The sequence below is a fragment of the Pterocles gutturalis genome, unplaced genomic scaffold, assembly GCF_000699245.1.
Source record: "Pterocles gutturalis isolate BGI_N339 unplaced genomic scaffold, ASM69924v1 scaffold47830, whole genome shotgun sequence".
Lineage (NCBI taxonomy): Eukaryota > Metazoa > Chordata > Aves > Pterocliformes > Pteroclidae > Pterocles > Pterocles gutturalis.
The window spans coordinates 14,612-32,195 of record NW_010142584.1 but is presented as its reverse complement, the minus strand read 5'-3'; the positions used below and the strand labels follow the sequence as shown (position 1 = coordinate 32,195).

Genomic DNA, 17,584 nt, shown 5'->3' with positions numbered 1-17,584 from the left:
GTTCAGGTCAGGCAGGACCCCGCTCGGCCCTGTCAGTGCCCTGCTCGCTGCCCTCGGCTCCAGCACGCACGAGCCCACCCTTGTCCCCAGAACGCGCTGTGGTTGCTGCAGCTGCCCTCAGAGGAGGACTGCAAAGGCTGGCAGAGGACAGAGAGACTTCAGCTGACAGTAAACCAAGGCACCTTCGGAGGCTTTGCATATCTCTGCTGCTTCAGAGCAGGTTTCCTCCACTCCCTCCTCTGGTCCTTGGTGGCGAGGCTGGAGCAGAAGGGGTGACCTGGTACAACCAGCCGAGGCAGCCACCTCCAGCTGTGGTGGGAAGCGGTCACTCTGTTCAGTACTCTCTAATTGTAGCTGTCACTACTCCAAGCAAGCGGAGGGAGAGGCAATTTCCTTGTTTTTCAGCTAAGGAAGTATAAAAATCATTGGTTTTGGCTCGGTGCTCCATCGCCTTGGCAGCCCTCTTCTCCTTGGCTGGTGGATGAGGGATGGCGCTCGGCATCGGGAGGAGACCCGACCCAAGTCACTGCTGTGAGTGAGGAGAGATGGGCAAGTGAGGGCAGGACTTCCTTGTGGATTCCCACAGGTGCCCATTTTGCCCCGAGCACCCAGGCACGTCTCCAGAGGGGTTGCTCCTGCATGGGGGACACTGGGGTGGCTGCTGCCTTCACCCCCCACTTCCCTGAGAGGGCAGAAGCTTTTTCGCTCTACCTGTAGTGACACATCTGCTGATACCCTGCCTTGTGCCTTTCCTGGCAGGTGGCTTCCCCCTGTAGCTTGGAGAAGCCATATGCCGTGGTGGAAGTGGGCAATAGGTCTCACTGCTGGAGAAGGCACTTTGGAAGTGCATGTGGTTGGGAGACTCGGTTGGGAGCTCAGAGGCTTGGGTGGGAATGGGAGCAAAGCAGAGGAAACTGCTTGGAAAAATCAGCTTCATTATGTCCTGTTTTAGGAAGAAAAAAGTACTGAGGTAAAGCAGGAAGGGGGAAAGGCAGTCTATCAAGAGCAGTAAAGATGTCAGCTGTATTTCTGAAAGTGAATATTTGGAATTTACCGTACTACAATGTTAGCATCCTGTGCAGTGCCATTCACCTATTTGAATGAGGAGGCTGTGGCTTAATTCTTGATGCGTACAAAGGGAAAACACAGTGTACGTAGGCAGATGCGATTGAAGCAAGCTTTGAAAGAAGTGTTTAAAGTAAATGAAACATTTTCTTTTTTTTTTTCTCTTCCTTGAAATGCTAGCAAGGTTGCTTTAAGGAAGAATGTGTGTGTAAAAAAACAGTGTGTTCCACAAACAAAAGCATTTGTGTGGTTCTGTAGAGCAGTTGTAATAGCACAGCTGGAGGAACTCCAGGGGAATCTGTAAAAGTCTGTGTAATTAGCACTGCCTTTTAAACACACAAAGGGAAAAAATGGCTGGATGCCAACAAATCAGAAAAAAAAAAAAGGTGTACAACTAAAAATTGGAATTTGATTTAAATACTAGCTCAGTGGTGGGAGTTTAGTGCAGTTGCCTTAGTAATTGGGTAAAGTATGTAAATTTCAGAATTAGTGGAATGCTGGCAAAAAGGAAAGTTTCCTGAAAAGTTTCTGTGTTCATGGAAATTGCCATTCCTTTAAAAAAAAAGTAAGATGAAAAGGGCACTGCTCCTGTAGAAGGAACGTCCAGACTCCATGAACACACTCTTCAGGCCCATCAAGCTCAGTGAGTCTGCCCTGAGCACTGTGCACACCGGGAGAGACGGAAAAGGAAGGAGCACTCCTTTCATCCATTTCAAATTCAATATCTTTATAGTTTTTCTTTGTATTACATGTTTTTGTGGAAAGAATAACTCCCAGGTTGTTTTTTTTTTTGTATTTTCTGAAAACAATCACACTCTTTTCCTGTTAGATCCTCAGAAAAGAGTATTGTGGTGCACAAGTGTTGCCCTTTTTTTCCCCCCAATTTGTTTTTTTTCCCCCTGTTGATTACAGTATTGACCGGAATGTTTTGGTCTGACTCCTCCATGATGCCTACTGTCTTCTCTGGCAGGTGCTACTTTGGAGTACATCCCTCACGGCCAACTTGCAAATGCCCACTTAACTTCAAATTTGCGAACACTGAAATTGGAGCAGGACATTGTGCCTGCTCAGGAGGAGAGGAAGACTCCCCTGGTGGAAGCTGTTCGGGGAAGGAAGTCCTTTTCTTCTCAGGACAAAACTCTTGCTCCAATTAACCTGACAGATGACCAGCTTGCCTCTGGCCTCTATGGTAATAACTGGCTCACATCCACCTTTCTTTGTGCTGATGGAGTTTGAATATGAAATACAGTTAAAGGAGGTTTTCAGGGTTCTCAGAATTGCAAAAACAGGGAAAGATGCGGCTACAGGAAAAGTCAGTGTGAGTACCTATGTCTGCAGGTAGTGGTTAGTTTTTAAATGGCAGATAGTAGCACATCAGTGAAACGCCATGTAGTGTCTTCATAATAAAAATGTACTGAGAGAGAAAGGGTTAATTTTTTTGAAAAAAAACTTAAATTTGAATGAATGTTTTACCTGTCTTATGCTTAGAGATTGGTTTAAAAGTTGTTTCAGTGAATACTAAAATCTAAAAGACCAGCCTTGATTGAACCTCGCCACCGTGTTGAATAGGTTATTGTTAATGTGCTGTCTGTACTAACGCATTAGTTCTGGCAATGAGCTGCTGTCATCTGACACCAAGAATTAAGATTTTCTTAACAGAGCAGAGCAACCCATTTCAATATTAGAGGTCTTTCACAAATAGCAAAGAAAAAAAAGTTTCTTAAGGTTTTCTAAAGCATCATAAAGATCAGCAGCATGTTGAAAGACGGGAAAGTTAGGCTAAACTAGCTTTCTGTTTCCAGAGTTGTTTTTGGAAGTGTTCTTCTATGTTTCCAGTGTACGTCTCACACCATGACTGTATGTATAAGAAGATTAGAAAGCCCAGCTTCTGTTTGTCTTGAAAAATTGTCTAAAGCTGCTGCAGTCAAAGCTGGCTACAGATTTGCACTGATACGTGTCCTTTGTCTCCGTTTTCAACAGTATGTACTAATAGTGAAAACACACTCAAATCTATCATGAAGAAAAGGGATGGGAAAAAAGATTTGAGCAACACCAAGAAGAACCTGCAGTTTGTTGGCATTAATGGCGGGTAAGAGACCTGTCTCCAAAAAAATCTGTCCCTGGAGGACTTTCACATTGGGAAGGAGATGAGCAACCCAGGAGCTTACGTATAGCTTTTGCCTGGCCTGCAAGCTGAGGTGCACTTGCTGAGTTTAAGGGTTGGAGGAAAGAATGAAACAACCGAGTTCATCTTAATCCTCTATGAACCTTTTGTGCTGTCAAGTCATATATGGCATCAGTCTCAAGTACCTGTAGATTAGATTGCTGCCAAATTTAACACAGGAAAATGAAACAAAGAGCCCTGGGAACATTTCTCAGGCAATATTTTAGTAAGGAAAACTTTGATATGTCTTTTGCAGCTGACAAGTGCAGCATTGTGCTATGGAACAATACAGCAAGAGATGGCATTGCCTAAGAATTAACTTTCCTGGCTTTGCACTAGATTAATACAGAAACTTTATTACACAAATACAGAAAGCAGTGTGGAAGATTATCTTTTAAAATGTGACTTACTCTTGCAGAATGTCACAAAGAACTTTAAAATGGTTTCACCTTTTTTTTTAATATAGCTTTTCTAGCCCTTTCCTCAGATTAGTTTTTCTTCAGTACAAATGCCTTGTGCCTAAATATCACAATTACTTAATTTCATGCATATTGGCTAAAAGTCTTATTACTAATAGTGGGGTAATATTATCACTCATAAATCACTGTTCTACATTAGAAGAGTAGGTTTAGTACATGAATTCATCAGGTGTCGAGGTTGGTGAGATAAGACTGTTCGTTACAATCAGCATTATAATTGTCCTACTCACTTATAGTTCACCTAAAGTATCAAAATGTTTTGGATTGTCACATGAAAAAATGTTAAAGTTGTGGCTGTTGTCTTCAGATAGGTTTGTTAGCTTCCCTGCTTATATCTGCCTCGTAAGGCAACAATACAGTTTACTCTGGACAAAGCAATTTCATTTTGGGGCTGCAAGGTCTGACAGAGTGTTAAGATTTCTGTTTAAATAAGGTTGTTATTCCTTCATTACACACAGTGCATATAATAATCACAGTGTCAGTTGGCAGTGACACTGAATTCAGTGAGTGGCAAAGGTCTGAGTAGAAGACAGGACAACTAAGCCTTTGCAAGACGTTTTTCTCCTTGCACCAGCACAGGTGGGTACTGACTGCTGCTGAATGGTGCTGAGCAAGCACCCCAGCGCCTGCCTGTTCTCTCTCCAGGTATGAGACAACATCCAGCGACGACTCCAGCTCTGAGGAGAGCTCCTCTTCAGATTCAGAGGAGGAGTGCGAGGGCCATGAGTACCCCTGCGGCCAGCACACAAAGGAGGGACAGCCCTTGCCCCGCACCCCAGACGTCTGCACTGTGGGGGCAGAGAAGGACAGCCCCCCCGCCGAGTGCGAGGCCGAGGAGGTGGAAATCAGAGAGAGGTAGTCTGCTTGCTTTCTCCTGAGTACTTCTAAGGGGGTTACTGCTGCCTGGTTGCATGGGGTGAGCCACAGCCTGTGCCTGAGCTGGTGGACTAAGTGCCAGCCCCCATTACCACTCGAGTGCTGCCTGCTTCCCTCCTTCTCCAGCAGGTAACCAGAGGCAGTTTCATGGCAAAACGACCGTGCGTGAGCAGGGAGAAGCTGTCAGAAGGTGCCCTTTCCAGTGGCTGTCCCTAGTGCCTTTAAATGGTCCATTTATAGTGAAACCCAGGCAGCTCCACCCAAGCAGAGGCCCTCCCAGGTCACAAACGGTACTCATTTGGGAGCAGGTAATGCCTGGTTGGTTAACAGCCTGGTCTGTGAGACAGTAAGCAAGCAAATGAGTCTTGAACCATGCAGACTAGGTCGTCAGCCTACTGGGAGCACATCTTGCATTTGTACCTTCCACAGTATTTCAGCTGTGGCTCGTACTGCTTGGTAAGACGATGGGGTGCAGCAGCAAGGAGGTCATCCAACCTTGAGTTCATATACTTCATATGAGGTCATATACTCTGATACACTTTAAGGCTGCTGTCACGCACTTGTTTAGTATTTCATGTCTAAGGTACTTTTCAAATTGCTGGTAATGAGCTATGTAAGGTAGCATTTGACAGGCAAGGGGGGTTTTTTGGCACATAGAAAGCAGTAGTGTGTTGAGTGATTACTGATTCTTAATTAGTGAATTGATAAAGGAAAGCAAAAACATAGACATCAAAGGGATATTTCATAGATACTGGGTTTGCCAGATGTTTACAAGTGTGCTAGCTTGGAAAATTATGTGAGTGGAATAGTAACGGTAAAAGAGCTAAGACAAAACTAATATGTGATGTTTCACTGGAGATACAGCTTAGAATCAAACTTATCTGTATTTATCAACTGCTAAATAAAAGGGATGTAGAAATTCATAATTAAAAGCTGTTCATAGGCCTTGGAGCTGTGAGTTTTGAAGTGCCCTGAGCTTTATTTATACAGCACTGTAGGATGGCCTGTTATTTTACAGCTGTCATAAAAGGATGGGCAATTTCTCAAAGGAGCTCTCTAATTTGTATTTACCATAAGAAAGGGTGATCGTGAAGAGGGGCAGCAGGACAGCTTAGATAGCCATGTGTACTTGAGGAGCATGTTCTTTGAAAGCTGGCTGCCCTGGCAATGTCCTTTGAGGGGAAGAGGCAGGGCACGTGGCCACGGGGGGCTGAACATGGTCCATGCAGTGGTAGAGCATTTCCTTGCTCTGGAAGCACCAGCAGCTGGCATGTCACCCTGGAGGGCTAAAATGCCCACCTTTACACATGAGTGTGTTAGCCTCTCTGCTTTTTGGGAGAATTTTCCTGGAAAATTGCAGTTATCCTTTGTGGCAGGTTGTAGGCAGAGATGGTTGGCCACAGCCTGGCATGCCATGTGGCATGGGCTTTCTTATTTTTAGCTGTTCCCTGAGTTTTGAAATTTGTGATGGAAGGGGCGCAGAAGTGAAAACACGAAGGGGGACTGGAGAAGGAGAGTACATTTCCAGAGTGGATGAGGTTAGAATGTCTGGTTCTGGTGAACAGGATAAAGCAGGAGCCTGCAGGGCAGCACTGCCTGTGCACTTTCCCACCAGTTAATTTGGCTTCCATCACAACTATTGGCATTTCATCATGTTAATCAAGTAATCAAAGCACAGAATATGTGCTTTGCAGTTGTAGAGCCATAGGTGAGAATTTGCACTAGAAGGTTTGCCAAGTCTAAAGCCCGGAAGTGGTGTATCGCCTGCTCTCTGTTCCCACTGCTCCTCCCGCGTACATCTGGGAAACACATTTTTGCTCCTCATGGATGTCCGCAGCCCTGACAGTATCTCCACTCGCTGGGGAGGGAGTCCCCACAGAGAAGAGCTGCCAGAGCAGCTTCTGCGTTGCAGCAGCTGATGACTTGCCTAGAAACATTCGTTCCCACGTGACATTTGGAAAGGTAAATGTTTCTGTGCTGAAACATTGAGAGAAAAATTTAAATGTTCCGTGTATTCTGCTGTCTCCCTCAGATACGAACTGAGTGAAAAGATGCTTTCTGCCTGTCACCTGCTGAGAAACAACATTGATGACCCCAAGGCATTGACCAACAAAGATGTGGTAAGTAATGCAGGGCAAAATTCTCTCTGAGCTGCAACAGAAAAACTTCAGGAAGGGATAAGTTCTGCTTTTGCAGGACCAGCACCACAGTGGCTAGGCAGAAGAGGATTTCATCTTTTTCTGGAAGAGTCACAAAGCACTTCTTCTATCAGGAGACTTTTGTCCAGAGAATGTACTTGTGCTTTGTGTGCTGGGGTGTTGTCCTAAGGCACACACATAAAAATAGTAACATGAAAGTGCAGTTTCAACACATCCATGCATTCCTGTGTTATTTGGTAAATGTTGCTTTAGCACTGCTGTGGACGGCTCTCAGGCCTCGCATTAAGAGACTGCGTGGGACGAGGAGCCTGTTTCTTCCCATGACAAAAGCTCAAAGTCTATTCTGAAACTGAGTATGCTCTGCTGCCTTCTAAGCATAGACATGCTGTTTCTGCCTCGCTTACTGTGCTGGTAGCTTTTGTCAGTGCCACGGAGAGTTAAGAAGGTTTCATTGTTAATACTCAGTCTCAAGAAATAAGGTTGTATTTGTTTCATATAGGAATTGTCTATGCTACTTTGTGAGGGCAGTCTGAAAGCAAAGGAACATTGCTTAGTGATATGAAATTAAATTTTGTATTTGTTAGTTGTGCAGTGATGTAAAAGGCAACAATCCAGTGCCAGTCTCCTCTACCATAGAGCACGTGCAGCTTCTTAAAGGCGATAACATTGTCTGTAAGACACAGACACAAATACTGTCTGTGTGCAGTTCCACATTTGTGGTCCAGGGAATGTTTCAAAAGGCTGTTTAATAACAGTTGTGACGGATAGTTTTTATTCCAGTGTTAGTCCTTCAGAGGAGTAGTTTAGGCATTCAAACAACAAATGCTTCATGCCCAGTCAGAATTTAGAGTGTCAAAAATGGCATAACCCGGTGATAATCTCTGCCTTTGAAGTGTAATTTGAGTTTGCGTGTTTCTTTCTTGTGCTTAAAATGTTTGCCAGTAGTGCTCTGTATCTAGAAACTGCAGAGTAATCAGTTTGTCTTCTTTGTCTGTCTGCTCGTAAAGAAGTCTTGTGCAAAACCACTAAACTTCAGTATGGCTGAGGATTCATAGAAATTGTCCCAACTTCCTCCAACATACTCTTGTAGCTGCTGTTTATGCTGGAAAGAGCTGCAGACTGCTCCTTTTGGGGTGTGATGGATTACTTGAATTTTAAAGTGTACCATTTACTTAATAATGCATGTGATTCTGTGACTGTAAAAATTATTTCTTAGTGGTATTTTTCACTCAGTAGTGCCTAAAATAAATTAAAACTTATATTGTGTCACTTCATGACCACTTCTGTGTTTCAGCTCTGTATTTCACTATACACACGGTCTTTTAACTTAAATGGTTGGACCTTGTAAGTTTTTAATATAGTAGTACTGAGGTAGAATATTCTATATATATATGTAGTACAGATACATATATAGTACTGACATGTGTAGAATATTCTCTCCCTTTACTAGACACGGGCCCCTCTAGAACTACTGGTACAGGTCCTCTGCGTATTCACTAGAAGCTAGAGAAGCATCCTGAGTGTCTTACCTACAAAATTGTCCTTGAACTTACTGGCCACCTTGCAGGCAGGGTTTTATGAGAAGAGAAGAAGGACATGGTGATTCTCCCAGGTTAGAGAAATTGTCTTAGAAATTCAGAGCTAGTGGTGATGGCAGGAGACCCCTTGACTCACAGACAGATCTGCTTTACCTGCTATGGTGTTCCCAAGAGAGTTTATCTGGCCTGAGAGTCTCCTACCTTCCACCCTCAGTCCATAACAATTGGAAGGGTTTATCCTGAATGTCTAACCTGGATCTTCTCATTGCTGCTGAAATCCCTTACTATTGCAGCCAGCCAGCCTGCAGGTGAAGAAGAGGTTTTCTTTTCTCTGCAACAGCATTTTGCACTGTGAAAATCTTACGGTGTTCCTTTCCCCAGCTGTTCTTTCAGCACAGCATCTCCAGTCCTTCCTGTCTGTCCCATAGGTCTGATAGGTTTCCTTGACTTCTAATCGTTCCTGCTGCTTACCCTTGAAACTGTTTGACCAAATCTTTCATGTCATTCAGTGATCGAACCAGACAAGGTAGGCCAGCTGTTGCCTTCACAGTCCTAGGCTGAGAGAAAGGGACTGCATCACATGCTGTGCAAGCTATACATCTGTTTATTCACCCCCAAACTTTTGCCTTCTTCATTACAGCATGATGTTGTTGTCTCAGGTTCAGCTTGTGATCCCCTGTAATGCCCAGCTCTACTCCTGCAGAACTGCTGTCCAGCCACTTCTTCTATGCTTTGTCCACTTGATAATTCATGCCTTGGGATTGGGCCTAATTCATTTAGCATGCTCAAGTCCCCAAGAAATGTGTGTTCCAACTGCTCATAGTTTTGGGTTCATCAGTGTTTTAGAAACTTAACTAAGTATTTCATGGAAATGGTTACTCCACATCTTTTTTCTGTTCACCAGTATTTGATACCCATTAACTCGGGGGGTAGTCTCATCCTCAAATTCTGTGCCCTCAGAGGTGAACCATTCCTGAAAATTAGGTAAAATGAGAGGAGGTGAACAACTGGTGTCTTAAAGAGGGGTTTATTCAGAGGGGAAGCTTCAGTCTGTACATCGTGTTTGTGAGCTGAATACTTTCTTCCCACATTCGACTGGAAAAGGCCTGACCTCCTGCATCGCTGACTTGTGGGATGGAAAATCCTTTAAATAGATTGCCCATATGAAAATTCTTCTGTCTTGGTTTTGGCAGAGGTTTTGTTTAAATACCATCCAGCACGAGTGGTTTCGTGTCTCAAGTCAGAAGTCAGCTGTCCCTGAAATGGTTGGAGACTACATCACTGCTTTTGAAGAGATTTCTCCTGCTGTCCTCAGACATATCATCAATATGGCAGATGGAAATGGAAACACAGCTCTGCATTACAGCGTCTCACATTCTAACTTTGAAATTGTGAAGCTTCTTCTGGATGCAAGTAAGTTGACTTGTTCGCATATTTTTTTAAAGTATTTTTGGTTTTTGCAGTCCTCATGGGTGGCATTCTTGATAAGCAAGAGGTCAAGCTTGGGCCTCCTCCAGCAGCTGTTTTAACTGTTAACAGTTACATGGTGGCTCACTTGGGTAGTTTAGAATCCTTGTTTCTAGTGTGAGCTTTGGAAGTGATGGTGATAGCTCTTGGAAGAAGTTACAAAAACACTCAAGTAAATTATATATAGGGTTGAACAGTGTTTGGGACAGACAGATAGATCCCTGGCTCTTGGACTTCAGCAGCACTAGCTTCCAGCAGTTTTCTTTGGAGGCAGCGCAGCTGCTGCTCAGCCAAAGGTAGGGTGCTGGTGGAGGAACATGCATTCAGGTGTAAACATCCATCCTAAACACTGAAATTAGTCTAGCTTTATCTTACTAGAGCAGTACAGAAGCTTTTTCTGGCCACCACCTTGGCACAACTATACAGGTTTCCTGAGAAACTGGAGCAATATGGCATTCTGCCATATAGGAGCATTTCCGTGATCCATGAGCAATGTGATGATGTTTCATTTAGCTGCTTTTGTCGTTGCTTCCTTCTCTCCATCCCCTTGCCATACACATGCAGAGAGGGTAGTGGCAGAGGGGAGACTCCAGAATATCTGCTCCCTACATGCGCTAAGCCAGAAAGCAGTCAGCAGAAGGTGTCACACGTTGGAGGTGGTCCCAGGCAGGAGGTGATCTATTTAAGCCTAGTTTTGCTCCCTGACTGAAGTCTAAACCAGTTATAAAACCTGTCACAGTTGGTTACGAAGCTTAACTGGACCAGCAACGTGGCTGCAGTGTAAGCCTAGCAACACTTACAAATCCAGAAGGGTACTATCAGATAAACAAGGGAATTATTAATGCTACAAATCTCAGCTTTGATAACCCGCATGTCTGTCACTGCAAAGATTTCCTCGGCAGGAAAGTGAGCGCTTTGAAATCTCTGGACCTGCTTGAATGCAGCCTGTTGGGAAGAGTGAGTCACAGCAGTGGAATGCAGGGAATGTCAGGACAGTGAAATGCAGCAGGCTGGCTCTGCAGCAGGGAGGTAGGAGGAAACTGCCCCTCCGCTTTCTGGGTATCTTAGGGTAGCACAAGCATGTTAATCTGTTGCTGGAAGTTGGGACTGCTGTAGTTCACAGCAGATGGTGTGTTCCTGTGAAGACAGCGGGTTTTAACTGTAAAATCCAACAACTGTGACTAGTGCTAGGTGTGCGGGAGCACACTGCACATCCCCAGAACTAGCACTTGGAAAATATTTGCAAACAGGCAAATTCCTTCAGGTCAGAATGGTCACTATAGTCAGCTCTGCAATGTGGCTATATCCACAGGCAGATTCTTGGTCCAAGAACTCCATGTCAGTGTGTTTGGTAGGAAGAGCAGATGAGACAAGAGGCTCCTCTGTATCACGGTGCAGTGTTACCAAGGGGACAAATAGGAAAACAGCTCTGCTCATTGCCATATAGGAAAGGAGCTGAAATGTGAGCTCAGAAAACACACCTCTGCTGAAGTAGTCTAGTTAGGGTAGGAGACCATCATTTGCAATAGTTATTCATTACTCATGAAGAAATGCATGTAGCAGAGTGTCTTGTTCTGTGGCTTCAGTGGCTTCCCAGAAGTGACTTCTGAAAGTAAGGTTCAGCTGCTGGTTATAAGGTCGCACAGGTGATATCTATGGAACATGACAGAACATGCGTTTTCTTATATCTGCACTTGTATTGCTTCTGCAATGTTCTTTTCACTTAAAGAAAAAAAAAAAAAAGCATTTGGCAATAAATCTGAAGAATTTCCTGAAACATTTTTGCTTTTTAAGATACCTGTGGTGCAATTTAAGCCCAAGTCTAGATTTACTGTTTATGTAAGTCTGAGTCCTTGCTTTCCAATACAATGAGCACACTGAAAGCCCTGCTGTCTGGTAAACTAATAAGTCCCACTGGATTTCTGCTGAATTTTAGCAACAGAGACAGACTGGAGGTTAGACTTCAATAAAAAGGAGAACTCTTGTCAGCTGCTGGCAGTAGTCAGAGGACTTGATCGTATTTGTTCCCAGAGTACTTTCTTTCACACTCAAATAGTCTGTAGAGCTGGAAACAGTCTTTAATTGAAGGTTTTTTTCCATAGCTCCAAAACATGTCAAAGTACACTTGCAGATCTTTAAAATAACACCAGTTACAGGAAAAAGTTTGTGCTGAGGAGAATCAGCTTTTCCACTGACCATGCTGATGAGCTGCTTTTCTTTTGCAGTGTGGATCCCCTCAAGAGAGGAGCTTAGAGACTCTCCTGATAGTATTCCTAGCGTTCCAACTCATGACGCCAATGGTCATGTCAAATTTCAGACCATTTGCTTTTAAAAAATAAAAAAAAATGCACAAAGAAAGCCCTAAATAATGACATATAAAATGGCTTTGTGCTTTCCCTTGTGTTGCAGGCATAGTAGAAGAGAATCCTTTTCTTTCTAAGGCTCAAGAGCACCAGCACCCCTGTTTATTTTTTTCTTCTCTCCCTAGAATTGCTTCCATTATGAGAGCAATTGCTGCCTTTTCTTTTTATAAGCTGCTCTACTAACAGTTTATTCAGTTCATTAGCACAATTGCTGCTTTTTGAGTTCCTGCTTTCCAAAGAAATTATCTCATCCCTCTGCAGATGTCTGTAACGTAAATCATCAGAACAAGGCCGGCTATACTCCCATCATGCTTGCTGCGCTTGCAGCTGTGGAAGCAGAGAAGGACATGAGGATAGTGGAGGAACTGTTCAGCTGTGGGGACGTGAATGCTAAAGCCAGCCAGGTCAGTAAAATGGTTCATGAGACAGCATTTGCAGTCCCGTGTCTTTTTATCTTTCCTTCCATGCTCCCATCGCTGTTCCATCAGTACAGCTTTTGCACTCATTCACTGTCACCCTCTGCAGTCTGATATTTGTGTGTGTTTTTTTGATTGCTGTATACAAAATGGAGCCATGGAAGAACAGTTGAGCCTCAGGTCTGGATCTCTTCTAAAAATGAAGATTGAATATTATATGAAAGAAGCATTACTGAATTTTGGGATGCATTTACAAATTCTGCACCATTTAGTTCCTTCCAGGGAACTCCAGATATCTGGAAATAGAACCGATGTCTTCCATTAATTTCATAAATAGATGTGTGAATGTGGGATATATTATGCATAAAAGGTATTTAAATAATGGCAAGCAGAACCTTGAGATTGCTGTATAAAATAGCAATCTTTTTTCCCCCCAGAAGAAGCACGGTGCCAAAAAAGTGTGCATGCTTTGTCACTGGTTGTCTGTGTAGTTATTTGGGTTTTCCTCTTCTTTCCATGCAGGCTGGTCAGACTGCACTGATGCTAGCTGTGAGTCATGGGCGGATAGACATGGTTAAAGCTTTACTGGCCTGTGGTGCAGACGTCAATATCCAGGATGACGAGGGTTCTACAGCTCTGATGTGTGCTAGTGAACATGGACATGTAGAGATTGTCAAACTTCTGCTGGCTCAACCTGGGTGTAATGGCACCCTGGAGGACAATGTGAGTTGCCTTTCCAGATAGTGCTTCATCAGATAGCTTCTCCACTCTAGAATGTTTTCCTAATTCAGTTTTTTCAATGCAGTGGAGAGCTGTTGCAAACTACTTAATGCCAATCGCTGTCTCACAGCGCCAAAGTATCAAATGCATGAATCCTCTGCTTCGTGGTAGCAAGCACTGTCATTATTTGGCTAGTATCTTTGCTTTTCTAACAGACCTACCCAGTAGTAATTTTTATAGTTAGCTGTAGGTGTGCAGTGGCCAGAACAGAAAAAATATTTGCTAGTTCATGGTAAAACATCTTCCTGTCTCATGTTCTTTCTCCCTTTCCCAGGAGTCTTCCAGTTTTCAGTTAGGACCTTAGCTGGTGACTTGCTGTGTTGCTTTTTTGTGTCCATGGCAAACATCAGCCCTGCAGTTCTCTTCACAGAATGTTCATACAGTATCTACACCATGACTTTTGAGAGTGCAGGTTTGGTCTCAGTCATGAAGGTACATTGTCCTGACAATGAACAGATACAGACTCTGACTTAAGTGCCAAGTGGGACACTTGCATATTTCTTGTTTGCAAGAATCATTGCAGCCTATACTGTCAGACTTCTCAAGCTTGAAAATGTTGACTTTGCTGGTTTCTTGGCAGTACTGGGTTCTTGTTAACAACATCACTTCATGGGTAGGTTTACGTTCTTCCTTTTGCTTTCACCCACTGAGCACAGAAGTGGAGCCTGGGTTTGGGATTTGGGAGGGCAGTGGGTGGTTATTTGTTGAAGCTGTTGCAGAGAGGCAGAGACATAATTTCTGTTCATTTACTCACCTGCTGCAGGAGCCAGCTCGGTTCCCAATGGTGCCAGCGGCATGCCAGCTGACCTGAAGAAAAATAGAAGAAGGCCTCAGTGTAACAAACACTTTGAGGGGCAGTCTAGGTTACTGCAAGTCTTTGAGTGGACATGACACTTAACTATTCCTGTAGGCAGTTTAATACTGTTTCTCAAGCACAGCTTGTCTGCTGCTTATTCATTTTATAATGGGTTTGTCTGTGCTGCAAGATTATGAGATTTTTAGCATTCCACTAGCTATTCTGAATGTGACAGAGATGCTTTTCTAGTCAGTATAATCGGTAGTAAGCTGAGCCTCATCCTACTGATGTGTGCCACTCTGACAGTGATTCAGCATCTCTGAGAAGTTGGCTTTTCCTGATGTTGACTGTGGAGTATTTGTTGTACATTTGTAGTTTATTACATTGCAGTGTAGTGGACAGCTCTTATAGCTCCCTGTCTGCTTAGGACAGTTAAATGTATGTGTTAATCACTCTCTGTAGTCTCATAAGAAGACTTTCCACTTGGGTGGAAAGTCAATGAAAGTCTTCATTGTGCCCCATCCTGGAAAAAGGATTTACAGTTTCCTTAAAGTTGTGCCAACCTCTCTTATACTAGTGCTATGGCAGTGGCTGGCAAACATACTCCATGCAGAACCAACATGAGAGGACATTTCAAATACTGGCATTGTTGTGGAAACTTCTGTGCGCAAGAGCCAAAAGCCAGGCTGTGGACCAGCAAGCCACTGTGAGATTTGTGCTGAGGTTGTAGCTGCCTGCCTTGTAATTTAAGCCCCATTGGAGAGCAGGGCATTGTAGCCACATGATGCACCAGTTTCAGGAAGGGAAGGAAGCCAGGAAGGCAGAGTTGGGGATGTGGCAGCTTCATACAAGTGTGCCTTTCTGACAGCCGAGAGGTTCACATTACAGGTTGTCTGACATCATCTTCCTGGACCAAACATGGTCTAAAGGGAAGACACCAGGTCAATAAATTACCCTTTCAGCAACAGCACTCTTTGCTTCTAGCAGCCTCAACAACTATGGTTTCTGAAAGGCATAATATCTTCTGAGAAAATGAGGTGACAGTATTTGAGCAGGAGAGTCCATTTGTTTGTAGTTAGACTTCCATCAAGGAGCACTCGCAATTATTAATGAAACTGCTCATAGTGTTAATGGGAGATATAACACAACAATTATCATTGTAACATAGCAATTATGATATTTGATCAGCATTTATCCCTCCCTTATCTTCTCTTTGACTCCTCAGTGATATTGTTGGACAGTCCAATCTTCTGAAATCACTGGTCTTATACAGCATTACATGTAACATTATTGTGATAATGGCATGTTCTTTCTTCCTCAGCAATAATTGAGACCTCTCATTGAAAGGAATTATGAGACCTCTGACAACTGGAGTGCCTCATAAAATAGCAGTGCAAGGCTTATTGTCACTTAATTATAATAAATTAAATAAGACTCTAAATTAACCCAATGGTCTGTCTGACCAGTAGGGCCTCCGTTTCATAACTTCCTTTCTGTGGGCTGATGGGGCTTTTAAGAGGTCTGTTAATACAAACGAGCACTAATTTTCTTATTTCTTCCTTTCCTCTCTTAGGATGGCAGCACAGCACTTTCAATAGCCCTGGAAGCTGGACATAAGGACATAGCGGTTCTCCTTTATGCCCATGTCAACTTTTCCAAAACCCAGTCACCGGTTAGTACACAACCTCCTACAGTTTGTGTTTTAACTGGCTGCTCCTGAACATAATAGTAAAACGTAAACAAAAGATTAACCCCCAGGCAGCTGTCCAGCAGTGCAGCACACAAAATTGCAGGTTTATTCACAGGATGCTTTTTATACTGGTAAGTGGAATGTACATTTTTAGATACAGGTTGACTGCAGAAGGCTGAACCCTGTCTGTAGGATACCTCTTCCTTCTCCTCTTCTTCCTCCTTCTCTTCCTTCTCCTCCCTCTTATCTGGGGGTACAAATAGTTCACTAGCAGGGTTCACTGAGTCTGGCTAGTGTGCAGAGGTGCTGTTGCATCATTGTAATGCTGATTATTGACCTGGTCACCAAAACACAGCTGTTTCTGCAGTTACAGCTGTCCTAGGTGTTCTTACAACTATCCACCTGCTCTCCAAGCCCTGACTCACTCTCCTGATAAACTGCTGCTAAATGTTTCACTGTCTAAACAACATGCACTCTCAGTTAGTAGGCTGTATGATAGCAGGCGCTGTTCTTCTAGAATGAAAAAAAAAAAAAAGAAAAAGAAAGATTAATCTGTGCAATTACAGGCAAGGGATTGCACAGAGTGCTTTGTGAGGGCTGGCTGGAATAATTTCCCTTTGATTAATTTTTCCTTCCTTTTTTCTAGGGCACTCCGAGGCTTAGCAGAAAGACATCTCCTGGTCCCACCCACAGAGCCACATTTGAGTAGTAGCGCATGAATATCTGTAAAAATCTCTATGCCATCTTCAAGCTGCTAAATGTTACTGTTTTACTGAGACAGATACTGAATGTAATTGTCTTGTGCCTGAACTCACCAGCAAAGTGAAAGCAGAGATCTAGTGGTAAAGATAGAAAACTGTAAACTTGAAGCAAGCATATAGTTATGTAGTGTTCAGCTGAGAACCTTAGCCAGTACTGTTCTTTTTGCTCACTTTCTTGTCTTCCCGTACACTGGCATAAATCCTGTTTTTCTTTGCTGTAGATTATCCTTTCCTATGTTATGTGCAGCCTAGGGCTTCATGCAGCGGTGTCGCAGTGGCTTGTTTTTAATCATTCTAAAACATACTTATGTTTATGGTGCCTGGACTTTATCACAGTAGCCTTTTCATAAATTTCATTCCAACATGATTCTGATGTTTTTAATTACTTTGAAATTCAGAAGTTGCAGTTGCTTATATAGTCAGCTCTGTGGATCTTGAGCTGGTGGGTGAGCGGGTAGGTAGGTGTTGGGGATAGAGCTTCTTGTCAGGTCTGAAGTTCACTAAATAAGTTGTTGCTAATTGGGGATAATGTATAACTTTTTATATGAAAGATACTAGTATCTATAAAATTAACTCACACAGTATTTTCAACATTTTATATTCCTTAATAATTAAAAACTACATGAAGAATTACATGTCCTGTTACCATATTTTTATTAACTGTGTCAGTCTATAAGCTCCATACATGTTTATTGGAGAGTAAAATTAGAGGTACCAGCTGTATATTCCCCTTGAGTGGAATTGAGCATAGTTCTCGGTGCATATTTATGGAATGCTATTACCTTGTCACATTCACTTTAGTCATGTGTATTGAAATGTTTGAAGTGCCTTAGAGTCTTGCCATATTTTCAGAATAAAATTTCATTATGCTGTTTTATTCCTCTCCTGTTTTACGTGTGATTTGTCATCATCTAGAAAAGCTTCAAATTACAACTGCAGCGGTGAAACAGGGTAGATTGGTAAGTCAAGGCAGGGAGGACTGGATAGCCCAGGCCTTGGGGGCTGCTGATGCGCACAGCATCAGTGCCCA

At 43.2% G+C, this 17,584-nt stretch overlaps 1 protein-coding gene across 1 annotated transcript; it reads left to right on the top strand.

Annotated features, from left to right (window-relative positions):
- Positions 1–1,245: 1,245 nt before the first annotated feature.
- On the top strand, positions 1,246–17,271 carry LOC104469767 (KN motif and ankyrin repeat domain-containing protein 1-like; the record flags this gene model as incomplete). The annotated part of the gene is made up of 10 exons (XM_010084412.1): positions 1,246–1,296; positions 2,022–2,254; positions 3,046–3,154; positions 4,354–4,563; positions 6,617–6,704; positions 9,475–9,694; positions 12,373–12,515; positions 13,050–13,250; positions 15,677–15,775; positions 16,440–17,271. Coding segments are annotated over 10 exons (1,417 nt in total), but the record flags the coding sequence as incomplete, so codon positions are not given.
- Between the last annotated feature and the right edge of the window lie 313 nt (positions 17,272–17,584).